The 20862-nt window shown below is 38.8% G+C and overlaps 2 protein-coding genes across 2 annotated transcripts in view; one reads left to right on the top strand and one right to left on the bottom strand.

Moving 5' to 3' along the window:
- The first annotated feature begins 4196 nt into the window (after positions 1–4196).
- On the top strand, positions 4197–8420 carry LOC110945477 (gamma-crystallin S-like). Its single transcript, XM_051942336.1, has 4 exons — positions 4197–4223; positions 4468–4584; positions 6437–6691; positions 7845–8420. Exons 1-4 carry the CDS (start codon positions 4197–4199, stop codon positions 8115–8117), a joined length of 672 nt encoding a protein of 223 aa, XP_051798296.1. The 3' UTR covers positions 8118–8420.
- Positions 8421–9308: 888 nt separating this feature from the next.
- LOC110964295 (potassium voltage-gated channel subfamily H member 8-like) overlaps positions 9309–20862 on the bottom strand; it is a 55183-nt gene continuing 43629 nt past the window's right edge. Inside the window, exons 12-15 of the mRNA XM_051943456.1 lie at positions 14246–14520; positions 11991–12097; positions 10862–10914; positions 9309–10050 (exon numbers count right to left, since the gene is read on the bottom strand). Of these exons, the coding sequence (XP_051799416.1) occupies positions 9448–10050; positions 10862–10914; positions 11991–12097; positions 14246–14520 (1038 nt within the window). The 3' untranslated portion in view covers positions 9309–9447. The remainder of the gene's footprint in view (positions 10051–10861; positions 10915–11990; positions 12098–14245; positions 14521–20862) is intronic.

Here is a 20862-nt window from a genome sequence, read left to right as displayed (position 1 = left end):
TGAGAACCAGTGAATCCAGCCTGAGAGGAGGTGAATTTTCCAACGCTTTCCAACCGTCCTGGCCAATAAAAACCCCAAAATTTGAAACAAAGTGGAGCGAGCAAAGAGATGCAAAGCTGAGGAGTGATGAGGACGGACTGCTGCCGCCGGCTGAGCAAAGAGCAGTGATGAAGGCAGGAGGAGGAGGAGGAGGAGGTTTGGGAGGGAAACCCAGAGACTAAATGACATGCATGAAAAAACACACCGCCTCCAAATAACAGCCTTTAACCTCAGAGGGTAAATACGCTGCTGCTATCAGCTTAAAGTGAGCGTGGTTTGGAAGAAACTGGACAAAAACGAGTCGTCTCTTTATTCTGTAGAGCCCAAATGAACGATGTGATCACAGATTTAGAAAGGTTCGTTCATTCACCAGGCATGAGATGACAGGACGAGTTCACAAAAAGATGGTTAAAGCTGGATAAATCATCAAGAGATATGCAGAAAATGTCAAAAAGTTAATGTTAGAATGTGATTCCCAGAAAGAGAAAAGAAAAACCGACTGTCTGCCCCCTATTGGTGGGAAACAATCTGAGTAAAAGTTGAACAGATCTGCAGAAATGTGTAGAATAAACCAAAAAGCATAAGGATTTGGGCAGAAAATTGTTTTCTGGATGGAATAAACCTTTAAAACTACAAGTTTTTAGACAGGAAGTGCTGTTTTTTGTGGAGAAAACCCTGAAGAACTCTAAGAAATTGAACAGAAAATAGTATTTTGAGTGGTGTAAACATTTCAAATTACTAGCTTTTAGACAGAAAGTACTATTATTGGTGGAATAAATCATTAAGACTACAAGTTCTTGGACAGAGAGTACTTTTTTAGTGGTGCAAACCTTTACAATTAGAGATTTTTGAACAGAAGGAAGAATATTGAGTGGTACAAACCTTTGAAATTGCAGGTTTTTAGACAGAAAGTATTATTTCTGGTGAAAAACAACCCTTCCAACTGTAGGAATAGTATTTTGAGTGGAGAAAACCTTTAAAACTACAAGTTTTTGAATAGAAAATACTTTTTTTCATGGAATAAACCTTTACAATTACAAGTATTTGAACAGAAGGTAGAATATTGGATGGAATAAACCATAGAACTACATGTAGGTACCGGTGCAGAAAGTAGTATTTTGAGTGGTATAAACCTTTAAAATGACTAGCTTTTAGAAAGAAAGTACTGTTTTTGGTGAAATAAACCTTTAAAACTATCAGGATTTTACCAGAAACATATATTTTGGGTGGTACGAACCATTAAAACTCCACGTTTTTAGACAGAAAGTACGATTTTTAATTGATTTTTTTTTAAAGAAGCTATAGGAAATTGAACAGAGAGTAGTATTTTGAGTGGAGGAAACCTTTACCTAGACAGAAAGTTATCGTTTGGGTGCAATAAACCCTCAAAATCTACAAATTTTTAAAGAGAAAGTACTTTTTTGTTGGAACAATCCTTTAAAAACACAAGTTGTTGGACAGAAAGTAGAATATTGAGTGGAAAAATCCTTAAAACTACAATTTTTTAAAAGGAAACTCCCTTTTATGGTGAAATGAACCTTTAAAACTACACGTTTTTGGACAGGAAATACTTTAATTGGTGGAGTAAACCTTTAAAATAACTCCTAAATATATTATTATAAATAAATATCAGACTGTGCTGTGTGTAATGAGTGCAGAGCTTGTTGTGTTTTCTGTGTGACTGCTGCCTCACTGTGGTGTTTCTGCGGTAATGACCTGAGAAAACAGATTCATTCAAGACTGCTTTAGTTCAAACATATTTATTATGTAATCTAATATCAGTCCAGAAAGTTCCTGTCTGTTATATCACCGTTATGTGTTCTTGGTTTAATTTTCAGTCACCAAATGAAGCCAGATGTTTACCGGAGTGGAAGCTGGAACGGTTTTTGTGTTTACTAAAAAACCAAAAGACAAAACTGTCTCATTTGCTTTGTTCTAAAAATTTTAATGAACCACAAATGAAAAGAGCTCAGCTTAATGATACTCAGCAAAAATGAATGTTACCCAATATTCCTCCACCTGGACGCCAACAGGAAGTGAAGTGTAGTTTGTTGCTTCCAGCTGTTTGTAGAAGTTTTTCCTCTGAGTTTACTAAATAGCCACAGCACCAGATAAGTGCTAAAGTTAGATTATATTACACACGGACAGAATTTTCAGTGATTAATGGAATAATTGTTAAGCTAGGCTGTTAGTCTTTGTTATTGCATTGTTTTGCTTTATACGTCACTTGGTGTATTGTCCAATCTCTTGTGGATCCCTCCCCAAAAACGCTTTTGTCAATTTTTTTGTTGCGACTTTAACATAAAAACAGGCAGGGTGCTCATTCAGACATGAAACACTTTATGATACCACTTATCAGATATTTCGAATGCAATCCTGAGATCTCTACCAAGAAGTCTTACATTTACACCTTTATTAACTTAACTCTTGGGTTGTTGAGACTTTTATCGGGACTCAATCGGAGGTCGAATCTATACATAAAGCAGCCATGTTAAAAAAGGGATGTGGGTCTCCCATATCACTTATGAAGTAATTAAAACTCAATCTTGACATCTCTACCACGAGTTCTTACAAACATTTACACCTCTATTAACTTAAGTCTAGGGTTATTGCAACTTACAAGGAAAAGTGAGTCGGGTGCTCATTCAGGAATGGAACAGACTACGATCCCACTAATCAGGTACTTAGAATGCAGTATTGAAATGTCTCCCTGAAAAATCTGAGAAGCATTCATACCTTTGTTCATGTCAGTGTTTTATTGTTGCAACTTTATCATAAAAACAAGCAGGGTGCTCATTCAGACATGCAATGGTACATGATACTACCTATCAGATTCTTGGAATGCAATCCTGTGATCTCTACCAAGAAGTCTTACAACCAGTTACACCTCTAGTAACTTAAATCTTGCATTGTTGAGACTTTCAGACATGAAACAGTTGTGTCTAAACAGAGGAGAACGTCTACAACACCTCTTATCAGGTACTTATAAAGCAAATTTCTCATATCCAAGGATGTTTTACAAACATTCATGCCTCTTTTCGTGTGAATCTTGGGTTATTGCAACTTTTAGTATAGTGTTCAATCTATACGTGGAACAACCATGTCTAAGAAGGGATGGTGGTCCACAATATAACTTACCCGGTACTTAGAATGCAGTCTTGAAGTTTCTACTCAGGGAATCTTAGAGCCATTCATACCTTTATTCATGTGAGTCTTGGGTTGTTGCAAATTTAATACTCTATTATACCACTTATCAGGCACTTACAAGGCAGTGTAAATTTCTCCTATCCCAGGAAGCTTTACAACCATTCATGCCTCTATTCATGTGAATCTTAGGTTGTTGTGACTTTTATGGAAAGTCAGTAGGGAGTTCAATCTCTACATGCCTAAAAAGGGATGGTGGTCTACGATACCACTTATCAGGTACTTAGAATGCAGTCTTGACATCTCTTCCCAGAGAGTCTTAGAATCATTCATACCTTCATTCATGAGTAGCAGGTTGTTGCAACTTTAACAGTCTCTGATACCACCCATCAGATACTTAGAATGCAATCCTGAGATCTCTATGAAGAAGTCTTCCAACTCAATTAACTTAAGTCTTGGGTTGTTGCAACATTTATGGAAAGATTAGTAGGGTGTTCATTCAGACATGAAATAATAATGTCTAAGCAGAGTAGAAAGTCTATGATACCACTTAACAATTACATATAAGGCAGTCTTGATTTTTCCTTTCCCACGAAGTTTTCCAACATTCAAACCTCTATTCATGTGAATCTTGGCTTATTCCAGAAGGTCAGTAGGGTGTTCAATCTACACATGTTTAAAACAGGATGCTGGTCTATGATACTACTTATCAGGTACTTCGAATGCAGTCTTGACATCACTTCCCAGAGAGTCTTAGAACCATTTATACCTTTAATTGAGTGAATCTTGGTTTGTTGGAACTTTTGCAGAAAAATAGGCAGGGTGCTCATTCAGACATGAAACAGTCTACGATACCACTTATCAGGTATTTAGAATGCAATCCTGAGATCTCTACCAAGAAGTCTTACAACCCTTTACACCTCTATCAATTTAGGCCTTGGGTTGTTGAGACTTTTACAGAAGAGTCAGTTGGAGGTTCAATCTGTACATGGAATAACCATGTCTAAGAAGGGATGGGGGACTACAATACCACTTATCAGGTACTTAGAATGTAGTCTTCAAGTTCCTGACCAGAGGGTTTTAGAACCATTCATACCTTAATTCATGTGAATCTTGGGTTATCACAGCTTTAATAGTCTAAAATGCCACCTATCAGGTACTTAGAATGCAGTCTTGAGATCTCCATTGTCAACATCTTCCATCACCTCACAGCTGGATAACCTCTGACATCTACAATCGGCTGAGTTTTGACTCATTAACTGTCTTTTAATTGTGTGATTTCAGGGTGACGTCATCCATCTGGGACTCCACTTCAGTCGAGTAGAACCGAAGAGGAACCTTGGATTAAAGGTGAAGATCTTCAAGAACCGAAGACGGAAGTCCAGTTTGGCGACCCTGAAGGTGCCCAGTCATGCTGCATCGGCGTCCGTCGCATCGATTGGACGGTGTTGCTGTCGTGCACATTCGCATTTCAAACAAGTCAGCCGGTGTTTTCAGTGAGTTTGCACACAGAGAGCTGACGGGGCTTTTTTATTCCCTCAGAAGTCCGGCAGTCTGGTCTGAGCCACCAGATCAAACAGTCGAACATTTACACAATCATCAAACACAGTTATATTTGTATTTATGCCAGCATGAGTGTGGTTAGCAGTGTGTGTTTACAGTTCTGTGTAAAGAGTCGGTCAGTGGCTGAGGTCATTATGCGGTGTAATCCCACGGCCTCTTTCTGGAAAACATGAGTCGCAATGGAACCACTGACTCAAATTTTGGATCTCATTCTCATGACAAAGCAATTGTCTCGATTACAGAGGGCTCGGCAGGTATAAAAGAGGGCAATATGAGCGCACACACACTCATGCATCATATTTACATGACATAAAACATCGCTATTTGGAGCACAGCCGGTCTGAAGATGGGCAGGGTGAGTGGAAATGCATCAGATTTAAGATGTGAAATAGGACAGAAGGTCATCTAGGCATCCAGGAGAGCTGCTGATTAACAGTCAGATCAGGAGAACGATGCTCTCTGGTCTGCAATATCTTAATTTTAGCTTCGCACAAACACCAGAAGCAAAAAATGCAAATTATTTTTGGATTGTCGAGCAGCATGATGAGGAAGTTTTGTGGTTGTGTGGCCTCAGCAGAAACCTCTTCTTGCTAGTGCTAATCCTAGTCTTCAATCCATCTCATGCTGTTAAAAAAAGAACTTTCCAGAATTGTTCCTTTATTTTACATTTTTAATGCAGTATTTTTAAAATACAACAAAAATTTTAAAAATGACTAAAAAATACTAAAATTACATGCAACTATTGGCATTTCTAATAGTTTCTACACTGGTAATATTCTTCTTTAACATTAAAAAGCCAAAAACAATTTTATCTAAAATTAAGGCAAGAAAATAATTTGAATGATTGAGAATTACTCTCCTGTTGTTTATTTTTTAGGAGATGATTTTACAATTAAAAAACATTTTTACATAAAAAATATTTAATGTAATAAATGACAGCAAAAAAATTTAAATAATTGAGAATTACTGTACTGTTTTTTAACGAGATGATCTTTTTCTGTATTTTTACAAAAAATGATTTCATATTTTTAAAAAATGGGGCAAGAAATTAATTTCAATAATCGAGAATTACTGTACTGTTTTTTCATAAAGTGGTTATTTTCTGTCATTTTACATGAAATTTTTTTAATGTAAAACATAACAGCAACATTTTTTTTAATATTGAGAATTCTTGTGCTGTTTTTTTAAAAGAGATAGTTATTTTACAGCTGTTTTTTTAAAAAAAAAAACATCTTCACATAAAACTATTTTGTGTAAAAAAAGAAGAAAGAAAGATTTTTTTAGTAATTGAGAAGGACTGTACTGTTTTTACTTGATGATTATTTCAGTCATTTTACTGCAATTTTTTCGCCATTTTTAATTCAAAAATTATTTTATGTAAAAATTACAGCAAGAAAAGCAATTAATAATTGAGAATTACTGTATAGGTTTTTTTAAACAAGATGGCTATTTTCTGTCACTTTTACATTTAAAAATGATTTGATGTAAAAAATGAAGGCAAGAAAATAATTTTAATAACTGAGAATTACTGTAGTGTTTTTATTTTTATGAGATGGTTATTTTCTGTCATTTTACAGATATGTTTTTGCACCATTTTTTACAGTGTGTTTTCATTGACAACGTGTATTTCTAAAATTATTATTTGATCAAAACTCACCTTTCTCGGTGATTTAACACCAGATTATGACTCTCTGCCCCTCAGATTATCTTCTACGAGGACAAGAACTTCCAGGGTCGCCGATACGAGTGCGACAGCGACTGCACCGACTTCCACTCTTACCTGAGTCGCTGCAACTCGGCCCGGGTGGAGGGCGGCACCTGGGTGATCTACGAGAGGCCCAACTACTCGGGCTACCAGTACGTCCTGACCAGAGGCGAGTACCCCGACTACCAGACCTGGATCGGCCTCAACGACAGAGTCAGCTCCTGCAGGATGATCCACTTCGTAAGCCGTATAACACACAGCGGTTAGAAAACACACAACAGATGGAAAGATTCCTTGTTTTTTAAACACATTTTAAGGGCTCATGTTTGTCAGATTTCTTTTTCTGTTCATGTTATTAAGTAAAACATGCGTGAACTCTATCTGGACTCTTAGGTAACATTAGTTATTCAGTTAAATATTTTTAAAGAAGCTGGGTCATGTTGATTTTTGTTGTTTTCTTCAGTCCAGTCTGTGGATCAAAGTTTGAAGAGCAACCGAATCATATGATATCTTTTGGAATTTCCAGGAAAATCCGTCCATATGGTAACAACATGGGCACCAAGATGCATAAAGAGGAAGTGAGCTTTGAAACCCGTTTTCCACCAATAACTGAAACTTTCAAACAGGTTTAATGCTGACATCATTTCATCATGATTTATTACTGTCAACTTTCCCAACAAAGTGTTTCTCTGTGACTCTTTGCTAACCAGATTATAATAAATCAAAGCAAATCTTGGTAAAGGATCTTCTGGTAGAACTTTCCATAAAGTTACTTGAAACACTTTGACTTTTAACCCAATAACAATATTCTAGAACTCTATTGGAGTGGTTTCACCGTCATACCTGCTCATTGCATGTTCAGATATACGTCCTAAATACTAAAAACATAATTTAAATCATTGTTTTTTCCTCATAAAGTGGCATCTGACTGACACCAACCTCTAAACTTCCTATTGGTGCCAATGACAGGAGATAAACTGAACCTCTTAGGGTGAAAAATGAAGGTTTTATGGTTGGTAGAACATCGAATTACACAGAAACCTGGACATTTGTAACCAAATTCGCACCATCATATAACTGATTTGTAATGTTCTATCAGAGCAGGATTGCAGCATTAAAGACCACATGTACGCATCAATGGATCTGCCAAATTTCAGGACTCTAACTACATTATTTCTCAACTTATGGCTCTTCAAACTTTGATCCACAGTTTGGTGCGAAGAAAAAGCAAAAATCAACAGAATTAAGAACTTCTAACTCAAAAACTAGTTACCTCTGAGCCCAGATGATCAGCTCAATCAATATTCACCACTTCAATAAAAAGATCAGTGAAACTGAAGAAGGAATGGATTGAGGCGGGGCGACCTTCACCTAATCCTCTCCTTTCCATCAGGCCACTGGAGATCCCTACAAGATCCAGCTGTACGGTAAGGGGAACTTCTCCGGCGAGGCGTTCGAGGTGAGTGAGGACTGCCCCTCGGTGCTGCAGAAGTTCCGCTGGAGGGAGGTCCACTCCTGCAGGGTTCTGGGCGGCTGGTGGGTCTTCTACGAGCACCCCAACTACAAGGGCCGCCAGTACCTGCTGGAGAAGGGCGAGTACCGTAAGCCGGTGGACTGGGGCGCCGTCTGCCCCACCGTGCAGTCCTTCAGACGGCTAACCGAGTAGCTGCTCACCCCTCTTTCTAATTATTTTTTTGTTTTCTCTGATTGACACCTGAGGAACCCGAGATGCAATAAAAGTCGTCAAATTACAGAGTTGTTTCATCATTGTGTCTGGGAATGTGTGCACAGTTTAATAGTAGGAAAAAGAGCCACTGTGCAAGCATTTCTGCACATTTTTAGCCATTTAGATGAGCCAAATCGTGTGTTTCAGAGAGTGCATCAAGACTGCCTTCATGATACGTTACCATTGTCACTTTTTCAATCCAGACCTTCTTGCTGAAACTGTAGACAAACAAATAACACACAGTTATGGTACGTATCCACAGGAACCATCAATTTCTCGCATCCCATTCATTGTCTACGTGAAACTTGCTTTTGATTGCGTTGCAGCGCATCACGCCAGAGCTCATTTGCATTTAGTAGATTTGACTTCTAGTTTATGTCAATCTGGTGTGGGGAAGGGAGGTCCGACGCCTCGTGAAGCTTTCATGAAACATCTAAACCAGCCATCGTTGAATTAAAACGAGGACAGATTCAGCAACTTACTTGTAAACATTGTTTTTACAATGAAAGAGAAATTACGCGACCGAGCTGCCATATTAGTTCGACGTTTCTACCAGACTGAAGCTAAAGAAACGATCATGTGACCAAATAACAGCCCACTAGTGCACACGCGCCAAGATGGCGATATTCAGATGTGGTGCTTTTCCATTGCGAGGAATTCATGGATCCTGAGGGCACGCACCATTTCCAATCATTGTCTACATAAAACGCTCCACGTTGCATGCCGGTTGTGTTGCATTTCGAGCTACGTTGTGGTGTGTTGCCCTCAAGTTGCCTGCAGCTCATGTGCATAAAGGAGTTTGACTTCTAGTTTATACGGAGGTCCGACGCCTCGCAAAAATTTCGTAGAACATCTAAACCAGCCATCGTTGAACTAAAACGAGGACAGATTCAGCAGCTTATTTCTAAATACTTCTCACTGAACTGTTTTCGTACTAAAACAGAAAGTTTGCAATCAAGCCCCATGTTGGTCCGACGCCTCTATCGAACTGAAGGTCTGTCATGTGACCACCTAGTAGCCCATTGGTTCACGTTCACCAAGATGGCCGTGTTCGGATGCGTTGAGATTCTATGTGAGATAAAAGGCCTCTGTGGACACCCACCATCATAATTTCAAGTAAAACAAAGCGAGTGAAACTGTAAAACCAACTTTTATTTGGGGATCTTCTCCACGGTGCTCGTGACAGTAGTTTAGGTTATTCACACGGAGCTCACATGCCAGATGTTGGCCAGATGTTTGTCATGCAGTAAGTTGTGCGTCATGCTGGTCTCTACACCGAGGGCCGTCCTTCGTCCACGAAGCTGAGCTGGGCGCTCTGCTCCCCCCAGCCCACCTCCTGCAGGTCCAGCAGAGCCTCTCGGGGGGGCGACGCCATGCTGTGGGTCTGGGGGAGGGGCTGGGAGGCTGCCAGGGGGCGGGACCGGGGCGGGAGCTGGGCCTCAGGCCGGACCTGGAGCTGGGATTCGGACCGGGACAAGAGATGGAACTGGGGTTGGGAGTTGGGCTCCAATAAGTCCACCAGGAGGGGGGTAGGGGGTGAGGACAGGGAGGTGATGGAGGAGGAGGAGTAGGGGGGAGGATGGCCATGAGGGGAGCCATGGAGGGAAGGAGGCGCTGAGCAAGGAGACCCGGGGCAACGAAGCGGATCGAAGTCCAGCGTCGGCTCGGCGGGGAGGACGGACGGAGGGCCCACAGGTGCATGTTGGGTAAGAAGGGGCGGGGCCGGAGAGCAGCCGTGCGATGACACGCTGGGGGGCGGAGTCACAGGCAGCAGTAGCAGAGAGGGCGAGCTGTGGAGGAGGGGTTTGAGGAGACGTGTCATTTCCTGGAGCTCCTGACTGACAGCTGTGACCTGCCGGGAGAGGACACACATCTGGAGGGAAACGCAAAACAGGAAGTAGACGGTCAGGTTTTATTCTCCAACTGGTTTCATTCACTGTTTGAAATGATGTGTTTAAACTCCATCTATACACAACTTAGTCCTCTGTAGGGGTGGAGCCTTTTATTCTCTTTAAATGTATTTTATATAAATATATATTTTATGTGATATTTATATTTTTATTTATTTACTCTTCTAATTATTATTATTCTTGTTATTATTATTGTAATTTTATCCTTGTCTTTATGATTTTAACCCATCATTTCTTCAATTCCAAGTCTTGTTTTTCCTTACTTCGACGTGGCTTGTTCTTATTTTATCTCGTGTTGTTGTATTGATTCATCTTGAGTATCCTTAATCATGTTCATTTCTTTCTCCTTCTGTTTAGACTGACCGACCTTCTGTCTTTTTTTCTCCTGTCTGTAAAAACTGTCTTTTTGTCAGTTTTGTTCTTCTGATGGATTTTCACCCAACATTCATTCCTAATTCCTGACACAGCCTCCATGATTCTCCATATCATCGCAGGAAGTCTGTGTTTGGGAATTTGGCAGTAATTTTCTTTACATTTATCCCAACAACACCCACCTCTCTGGTCTAATCTTGTCTTTAATCTTCCATTTACTGCCCTCACACTCAGCAGATTACAGGAGGAGGAGCACGTTAACCCTTCACATTTAAACGGAGCTCAACAACGACGTCTGACGAACACATGAGCTTGTGTGCGGTAAAAATGTCATGGCATTTCCATCAGCCATCAGAGCCAAAGCAGGAAAGACTCTGAAGTGATGTTTATGATGATCCGTACCTCGTGTTTTAGCTTCGCAATAGTCTGCATGGTGTCGCCATCATCATGGGCCCCTATGGACACAAACACATATGACCATTTACACTGTATGAATTATTAGACAATGACAAGATAGGATGAGATGAGATGATTTAACATATAAGATAAGATGCGTTAAGATGAGTTGAGGTGAGAGGAGATAAGATGAGTTAAAATAAGAGGTAAGCTGAGTTCAGATATGAGATGAGATGAGACAAGAGACAAAAGGTGGGATAAGGTGAGTTAAGAAAAGATCAGAGATAAGATAATCATAAATTTCATTGGCTTTACACATTGACAGACAGAAGCCTCTATCTCTATATCTGTTAGGTGAGTTAAGATTAGCTGAGCTGAGATGAGACAAGATAATGAGATAAAATGAAATGAAATGAGACAAGGTGAGTTAAGATGAGATCAGAGACAAAATAAGAAAGTCACAAATTTAGTTGAATTTACACAATGACAGACAAAAGCCTCTAGCTGTCTATCTATATGGTGAGTCAAGATTAGTTGAGTTGAGACGAGACAAGATAAGAGATAAAAGATTAGATAAGGTGAGACAAGATAAGATGAGAAAAGATAGGCTGAGTTGAGTTAAGATGAGAGGTTATGAGCTAAGAAAAGGTGAGATGAATCAAGATAAGATACGATAAAATGAGTTTAGAAGAGTTGATGTTAGATGAGATGAGATAAAAAAAGGTTAAGAGATAAAATGAGATAAGATGAGAGATCAGACAAAGAGATAATAAAAGAGATGAGATGTAGAAGATAAGGTGAGCTAAGATGAGATGAGTTAAGATAAAAGTAAAGATTACACAGGATGAGTTGACATGAGAGAAATCAACATGAGATGAGATGTGATAACACAGGTTAAGCTAAGACAAGAGATCAAATGAGACAAGATAAAAAGATAAAAGATGAGATAGAAATATTACACCTGAGAAATGAGAATACGATTTTAGGACGTCTATGAGGATTAAATCAGTCATTTATCTAACTTATCTTGATTTCTGTTGGTGATAGAAATGACTAAATGAAAGAATTTCAGCATTGTACACCCAGCAGAGGCTGTTTAAGCCGTTGTGTTGGTGTTGGTCAGACGTGAGCTCACCTGAGGCTGAGTCAGGACTCGACAGGAAACTCTGAGTCGCACTGGGAGAGAAATCGAACCTCGGAGCCGAACTGCTGTGATTTTCTGCTTCGATCCCGTCCACAAACCTGAGGACAGAAACCAGGATGGAGAGAGTTGATTAGACTCGAGACGATACGATGACGAAGAAAAAGACGATGTGATAATCTCTAAATCTGACCAGTCGACATCTGAAGACCTTTTAATGAAGTTAGGTCACTTTTTAAAAAAAATCCTGTATCTCCATGGAAACAGAACAACCATCGCTACAAGTAAAGACAACTCACTATGTCATGTATTGTTTTTCATTTGTTGACTATTATTATAATTTTCAGCCCTGTCCTTATGGTTTTATACATCTATCCATTATCTATACATCACTTAATCCTCTTTTAACAATATATTTATTTTAGGATTTATATGATAAAATATATATATTTTACAAAATTTAAATTCCCATTTATTTTTATTCCGTTTTTTTTATCCAGATTATCATTTAATCCTCGGTATGACTGGAGCCTTTTATTCTCTTGTTCCCTTTCATTTTAAAAATATATTTATTCTACAAAAAATATGCATAATATTAGACATATGCATAAAACATATTTTTCATTTCCTTTATTTAAAGGTATTATGGGGCATCATCATTATCATCATCCTTGTCGTTATGATTTTATACATCCATCTATAATCCACACACCACTTACTCCTCAGCATCTGACATTTTTTCCATATTTATATTATTTAAATATTTATATATTATACTTTACTTTTTTACATTATATTATATAGTGATATTTCATTTTTTATATTTATATTCTACAAATATATATTTGAGCTAATTTTGTATTTTCATTTATGTCATTCTTTTACTATTATTATTTATTATCATTGTTATTTTTAGGTTTATAATAATTTGTAGCCTTGTATAATCATCAAGACATACATTTTAAAAAAGTTTTGAAAATAAAGGTGATTTTCTTTAATTATTTTACACAAATTAAAGAAAAACATCATCAACACATAGACACATTTTGTAAGTGGTCTCAGCTGTTACCAAACACTGGGATGAGGAGTTTTCTATTTGTTTCTAGATCAGTGGTTCTCAACCCTGTTCCTCAGGACCCCATGTCCTGCATGTTTTAGATGCTTCCCTGCTCCAACACACCTGATTCAAATGATCAGCTCGTTATCAGGCTTCTGCAGAAGAGGAACAGGGTTGAGAACCACTGGTCTAGAGAATAGTAAAATGTTTTGTTGTTTACATAATGGTTGTTTTTTTAAACAGTTCAGACATGTAGAATTTAAGTAATTCTAATTAAATATAACAATTTTAAGCAGATAACTAACTAAAGGACCGTTGTAAAGTTGAAAACCCAATGAATGACTGTTTTTACGGCTGATTAATGATGTTAAAATGCTGATTAATCAATCTGAATATGACACCAAACTGGAACTGGAACTGAAATCCATCTGGGACGACGACACAGAAGCTCCACATGGTGGCAGCAGACTAAAGCAAAGCTGCAGCATGAGGTGAGGCTTTCATTTCCACTTATCGTAGAGATGAAGACGCTACAAACAAGCGGAAGTACAAATTGCTTTTCCGTGTTCTGACAACATACAAGATCCCACGCCTCCCGTGTGACTTTATATTATTCATAAACACGAACACAGAGCGATGCAGTCATCCAGTGAAGCAGCAGGAAGTTCAGGATCTCACAGGAAGTCTTCGTGGAACACTTCCTCATGGGGGATCTCCTCTGATTACAGCTCAGTCCATATAAAACAGGATGAACCTCATCTAGAGGTTTAAACACTGAGTCATGCTCAAGAAAATCTGGATTCTTTCACAAGAATTCATTAAAAAAAAAGACTTTTACATAATACTGCCACCTCCATGCTTCACATCATGATGCTGCCACCATGCTTCACATCATGATGCTGCCACCATGCTTCACATCATCATTTTACATGTTATATTTTTAATTAAAGGACATTAACTTGAGCAAATCTATTTGTCACTTTGATATGAAAGAGGCTTATTTTTTTGTAAATCCTTGTCATAAAAGTCGACTTGCACTGTAATCTAAACACGACGTACTGAAAAAGAACAGTTTAACATGTGCCATCACTCCATAATAATCCAATTTCTCTTGGCCACACACATCTCCAGGAACTCCATGTAAAGCAGCGTGTAGATGGTGTGTGCTGGTGAATGAGGGGCTGCTGCCTACCGAGGGCTGAGGTCCGGCTGCAGGCAGCTGAAGCTCACCACGGGGATCTGCAGGCTGGAGGGCCGGCCGGGGTCGCTGATCGGGCGGAAGGGCCTCGGTGGGAGCAGCGGGGACCGAAGGGGGGATCGGAGGGGGGAGCGAAGGCCTCGGCCCAGCCTGCCGAGGGAGGACATTCTGGGGAGAGGGGAGCGTTCCCCTTCAGACGCCGAGCCCTCCTCGTCCTCTTTAATGGAGGGAAGCTTCTTTATGATCCCCCCGTTACTCTCACAGTCCGCCTGGAGGGTGAAAAGAGTCAGAAAATGATTTAAAAATGCAGAAAGACAAACAGAAATGCTGCATTATTAAGCGTCTCAGTGGGGGGGAACCACTGTCCATGACACTTTGGTCAATTCAAGTCTCTCTGTGGTCATTTTTAGTCTCTCAGTGGTCGTTTTTGGTCAATTTGTGGTCGTTTTTATTATATTTGTTGTCATTTCTTATGTATTATTGGTATTTCAGTCTCTTTTTGATCTTTTCTAGTCACTTTGTTGTTGTTTTGAGCCGCTTTATGGTCAATTTTAGCATTTTTGTGGTCATTTTTGGCCCATTCGTTGTCATTCTCTGTCTGTTTAGGGTGATTTTCAATTTCTTTGGTCGATTCTGCTCTGTTTGTGGTCATTTTATGTGAATTTGTGGTCGTTCTAGTGCCTTTGTTGTCATTTCTCATCTATTGTTGTTATCTCTTCATTCATTTTTAGTCACTTTCTGGTCATTTTTAGTCTATTTAATCTGTTTGTGGCTGTTTTCTGTCAATTTACAGTTATTGTCAGTCTGTTTGTGGTCAATTTTAGTCTTTTTGTGGTCGTTTTTGGTACATTTGTGGTCATTCTCTGCCTGTTTTGGTTGATTTTCAGTTTCTTTGGTCGATTCTATTCTCTGTTTGTGGTCATTTTTGTGTTTTCGTGGTTGTTTTAGACGTATTTGTAGTATCCGTTTGTGTGTCTATGGTAATTTTCTTTTTTTTTTTGCTCGGTTCTAGTCTCTTTGAGGTCATTTTTTGTCTCTCAGTGGTCGTTTTTGGTCTATTTGTGATCATTTTTGGCCAACTGGTGGTTGTTTCTCGTATATTTGTTGTCACTTCTTATACATTATTGGTATTTCAGTCTCTTCATGATCATTTCTAGTCACTTTGTGGTCATTTCTGATATATTTATAGTCATTCTTTGTTTCTCTATGGTAATTTTCAGTTTCTTTGGTCAGTTCTACTCTCTTTGCGGTCATTTTCAGTCTATTTGTGGCCCGTTCTACTCTCATTTTGGTAATTTGTAGTCATTTTTGGCCTCTTTGTGGCTGTTTTCCATCAATTTACGGTCATTTTCAGTGTCTTTGTGGTCAATTTTAGTCTGTCTGTGGTTGTTTTTGGTCTATTTGTAGTCATGTCTCCTCTCTTTGTGGCCATTTTAGTCTATTTGTTGTTATTTCTAGTCTCTTAATGAGCATCTTCAGTCCCCTTGTGGCCATTTTCAGTCTATTTGTTGTTATTTCTAGTCTCTTCATGAGCATCTTCAGTCCCCTTGTGGCCATTTTCAGTCTATTTGTTGTTATTTCTAGTCTCTTCATGAGCATCTTCAGTCCCCTTGTGGCCATTTTCAGTCTATTTGTTGTTATTTCTAGTCTCTTCATGAGCATCTTCAGTCTCCTTGTGGCCATTTTCAGTCTATTTGTTGTTATTTCTAGTCTCTTCATGAGCATCTTCAGTCTCCTTGTGGCCATTTTCAGTCTATTTGTTGTTATTTCTAGTCTCTTAATGAGCATCTTCAGTCTCCTTGTGGCCATTTTCAGTCTATTTGTTGTTATTTCTAGTCTCTTAATGAGCATCTTCAGTCTCCTTGTGGCCATTTTCAGTCTATTTGTTGTTATTTCTAGTCTCTTCATGAGCATCTTCAGTCTCCTTGTGGCCATTTTTAGTCTATTTGTGGTCATTGTCTACGGTAATTTTCTCTTTTTTCGGTCAGTTCTGATCCGTTTGTCATGTTTACTGTATTTGTCATGATGCCAATTTCCAGTTATTCTCAGTCTCTCTGTGGTTGGTTTTTCTTTTTTATCTTTTTGTGGTCATTGTTTGTCTGTTTAGAGTAATTTTCAGTTTCTTTGGTTGATTCCTGTCTCTTTGTGGTCATTTGTAGAGTCTTTATCATCATTTCTCATTTACTGTCGTCATTTCAGTCTCTTCATGATCATTTCTAGTCACTCTATGGTCATTTTCATTCTATTTGGTCTCTTTGTGGCTGTTTTCTGTCAATTATTACAATTATTCTCCATCTCTCTCTGGTTGTTTTTGGCCAATTTGTGGTTGTTTTTGCGCTATTTATCGTCATGTCTGCTCTTTTTAAGAACATTCTCAGCCTCTTTTTGGATGTTTTCAGTCTATTTGTGGTCAGTTTTGTGAATTTTTTCATCATGTCTGCTCCCTTTTTTTGTTGATTTCAGTCTATCTGTGACATTAGCTGAATTAAAGCTATTTAATTCTACAATGGGTTCCCTCTCCAGCTGTCTGCAGTAAAAACGCCCACTGATTGAAAACCTCTTGTTCTCTGTGTGGCCAGACGGGGGCGCTGCAGAGTCACTCAGTCATTCACAACAGCTGAAGCCCATTCAGTGAAACAGCAGCTCTCATTCAACACCAGCCGCTCGCTCACATTCACATCCTCAATCCTGTGAAAGAAGTCTGATTCCTTGGTTTGGAGGAAGTTTGTATTTCTGCTGCCGTTAGAAACAGACTGAAAATAACCACGGAAAGACGGAGAACATTAGAAGAATGTCCACAAAAATTACATTTATCCCTTAAAGGCGCATTTTTTCACTATTTTAATTAAAAAGTAGAACTATGGAAATATATTTACCTTTATTTGAAGTAAAAACATAAAAATTAAGCCCTGAAATTCTAAATAATGTATTATTTTTTGTATAGATTTCCTGTTTGGTTAAGCTACAGATAATAAATGATTAAAAAAAAAACAGAAAATAGTATTAATTAACACGCTGACTGTGAAAACAGATGGCAAAACTGTGAGAAACACCAGATATTTTACTTTAAATATCTGTATTTTATGGTAATTTCTTCTTTTACGTCATTTTGTCACTTTTGTGTCATTTTTGTGCATTTTGCGTCATTTTACCCTCTCTGTGTCCTTTATGTGTATTTTTCTGCCTTTTTGTGTCAGTTTTGTGTATTTTTCCGCCTTTTTGTGTCATTTTTCCATCATGTGACTTTTTTGTCTTTTTGTGTCATTTTTTGCGTCTTTGTGTATCATTTTTGTGTCTTTTTGTATGATTTCAGTTTCTTTTTCATGCATTTTTGCGTCATTTTCATGTCATTTAAACATCTCTCCATGTCCTTTTAGTGTCTTTGCTCTTTTTAGCATCATTTTTGTGATATTTATGCATCCTTTGTCATTTTCATGTCATTTCAATGTCTCTCCATGTCATTTTTCTGTCATTTTTATGCCTTTTTTGCGACTTTGTGTAATTTTTCAAGTGTCAGATTTGGATCACTTTTCATATTTTGCGTCATTTTTGTGCATTTTTGTATCATTTTAACATCTCACCATGTACTTTTCATGTCTTTTTGTGTCATTTTTGTTTCCTTTTGGGTCATTTTTTTCATTTTAATGTCTCTCCATGTCATTTTTGTGTACTTTTATGCCATTCCTGTGTTATTTGAGCATATTTTTGTCATTTCTGTGTCATATTTTGTGATTGTGGTGGTTTTTGTCATTTTATGTCATTTCGGTGTCATTTTATGTGATTCTGGCAATTTTCTTGTGCCATTTTCACATCTTTTTGTGTCATTTTTGTGTCTTTTGTGTCATTTTTGTGTTATTTTAGCATCTTTTTTGTCATGTGTATGTCATTTTGTGCTATTCTGATGCTTTTCTTGTGTCATTTTCATGTCTTTTTGTGTCATTTTTGTGCCATTTTGTGTGGTTTTGGTGTATTTTTTGACTTATTTTAGCATCTTTTTGTGTCATTTCTGTGTCATTTTATGATTCGTATGCTTTTCTTGTGTCATTTTCATGTCCTTTTGTGTCATTTTTGTGTCATTGTATGACTTTTTGTGTCTTTTGTGTCATTTTCATGCCGTTTTATGTCATTTTCAGGCTTTTTTTGTGTGATTACTGGTATTATCTGCTATTTAACCAAACATCACCACAGTTTCTCCAGTGTCTGCATGCTTCATACATGAGACACTTTAATTCTCTCTTTAATCTGCAGCTGATTAAAACACTTCCTCCTCTTCTTCCTCCATGTTTGTTGTCTTCTCCATCCAGTCTGGGGCTCACGTGGCCGGCTGGTATTTTTAGACCACGGAGGTTTAATTTTAGCAGAGGTTGGTGCCGGAGGGAAGCGACTGTTTGGAGTTTTCCTGCTGCAGCACGTGTCGTCTGGATGTGCAGCGAGCGGCGGCGAGGTCAGGTGTGCAGGAAGAGGAAGGATGCACGGATCCCAGCGTTGGCAGCGAGGACGGCAACATGCGCTGGTGTGCGACACGAATCCGTCGGCTGCCATGGCTGCTGCATGCACGTGAATGCGGCTCCTTCCTCCTGATGTTTGCTGCTCTATTTTTACCCTCCCCCAGCCGGACGCTATATTTAGGACGAGCACTGTACATGTGATGTAATCTGACAGCTCTGTGGAGCGTTCACTGACTTTCATTAAAACTCTCTTCATGCAGACACTTCAAAGCTGCAACAAACAGCTTCGCTTCCTCTTACACTTCCCTGCATGCTTTGGATTTCTTTTTCCTCGAGCCGAGAGTCAAAACTGAACGCTCTGATGATGCACGCGGTTGAAACTGATGGAAAACAGCCACAAAGGACGCAAACAGAATGGCAATGGCTGCAAAAAGACTAGAAATGATCATGAAGAGACTAAAATAACAACAACAAGATGACATGATCATCAATATCCCCCCCACATGTGATGTCTGAGTCTATATCCAAAATAGTGATAAAGTGCCATAACTCTTGAATATTAACGCACAGGTCTCATTTTTGAACTTGATCAAGGTGTCCATGGAGTGAAGCTACACACTAAATTGTTAGCTGTAAAATTAAACGTGTACTCACATTGTGTGTATCTCCTGGGGGCTAAGCCCCCCCTGTCCTGAAAACCTAGTGCCGCCCCTGCAGCAGTTTACAGCTTGTCAGCTGCAGTCGCGTTCTGTCGCTAATTACGGGCTAACCGTGAATGCTAGCTCAAAAGTAACCGGATGGTGAGTAACAGGATGAGTCACGGAAGAGGTCGGTATGTTTAATGTTGCTGTAGAGTGAAAAATGACCGAGAAACGGCAGTTTTAAAATCGCTGTGTGTGAAGCAGCACAAGGCCTAAATTTGCATTGAGCCTTATGGAGGGCGATTCAGGTTCCCACGTCAATTAAGGGCTGGCGCGTGACGTAACAATGTGCCAGGTGAACAATGTGGGACTCGTATGAATGTAGAGAGTCTTTACTATAGTCTGTGAAAGGACTGTCCTTGTAGTATGTACCGTTTGGCCAGGATGGCGATTTAAGTTAAAAAAAAAAAGGACAGATTTTGTCCCTCTCCACACTCTAGTACCAGAGGACCACATGCTGTAACATGGGATTTTTTGCTCAACCTTGGGGTTTTTGGAGGCTCCTGTATGGAAAACCATAAATCCCACCGTCACAATATGTACATGCCTGAAAAGAAGAGAGTTGGGGCTTTTTTAAGACTAAAATGAAGTCTGTAGGTGAAAGTATGGCGAAGCAGTAGCGTTTGGAAAACAGTGCATGACATGGTCATCAATATCCCCCCCCACATGTGATGTCTATGAGTCTATATCCAAAATAGTGATAAAGGGCTATAACTCTGTTAAATATTATCGCACAGGTCTCATTTTTGAACTTGATCAAGGTGTCCATGGTGTGAAGCTACACACTAAATTTCGTAATCCTAGCTGTAATAATTTCCGAGAAAAGCTGTCCCCTTCATCTCAGACGGACGGACGGACGGACGGACGGACGGAGGCCAAACCTATGTCCCTTTTCCACTTCGTGGAGGCGGGGATAATAAATGAGAAATGACAACAAAGACTCTAAAAACAACCACAGACTGACCAAAAATGACCACAGGGAGACTAGACATGACAACAAATACACCAAAAACAATCACTAAAAGACCAAAAACAATCACTAAAAGACCAAAAACAGACTTTAACTGACCAAAGACGTTGAAAATGACCGTAGACAAAGAATGATTTTAAAATGGCCAGAAAGAAGCTGAACATGACTGTACATTGACAGAAAATAAAGAGACCAAAAATGAATAGCAAATAGTAAACAGACTTGAAATAACCCAATGGAGATTAAAAATAATCAAAAACAGACCAAAAATTACAACAAAAAGACCAGAACTGAGCAAAGAAACTGAAAATTACCATCCAGAGACTAAATATGACCACAACCAGACTGAAAATAACCGTAAATTGATGGAAAACGGTGACAAAGAAGCCAAAAATGACTAGTAATTGGTAAATAGACTTGAAATTACCCGATAGAGATCAAAAATAATGAAAAATAGACAAAAAATGACCACAAATAGACTAAAACTGACTA

This window comes from Acanthochromis polyacanthus, chromosome 22 (assembly GCF_021347895.1).
Source record: "Acanthochromis polyacanthus isolate Apoly-LR-REF ecotype Palm Island chromosome 22, KAUST_Apoly_ChrSc, whole genome shotgun sequence".
Taxonomy (NCBI): domain Eukaryota; kingdom Metazoa; phylum Chordata; class Actinopteri; family Pomacentridae; genus Acanthochromis; species Acanthochromis polyacanthus.
Note: the sequence above shows the minus strand (reverse complement) of the source record. Positions and strands in the feature narration are given on the sequence as shown.

Coding starts and splice junctions, on each gene's coding strand:
- LOC110945477 (XM_051942336.1), top strand. CDS start 4,197: ATGGGGGACTACAATACCACTTATCAG. Junction 4,224..4,467: donor ACTACAATACCACTTATCAG/GTACTTAGAATG, acceptor GTGTGATTTCAG/GGTGACGTCATCCATCTGGG. Junction 6,692..7,844: donor CCTGCAGGATGATCCACTTC/GTAAGCCGTATA, acceptor CCTTTCCATCAG/GCCACTGGAGATCCCTACAA.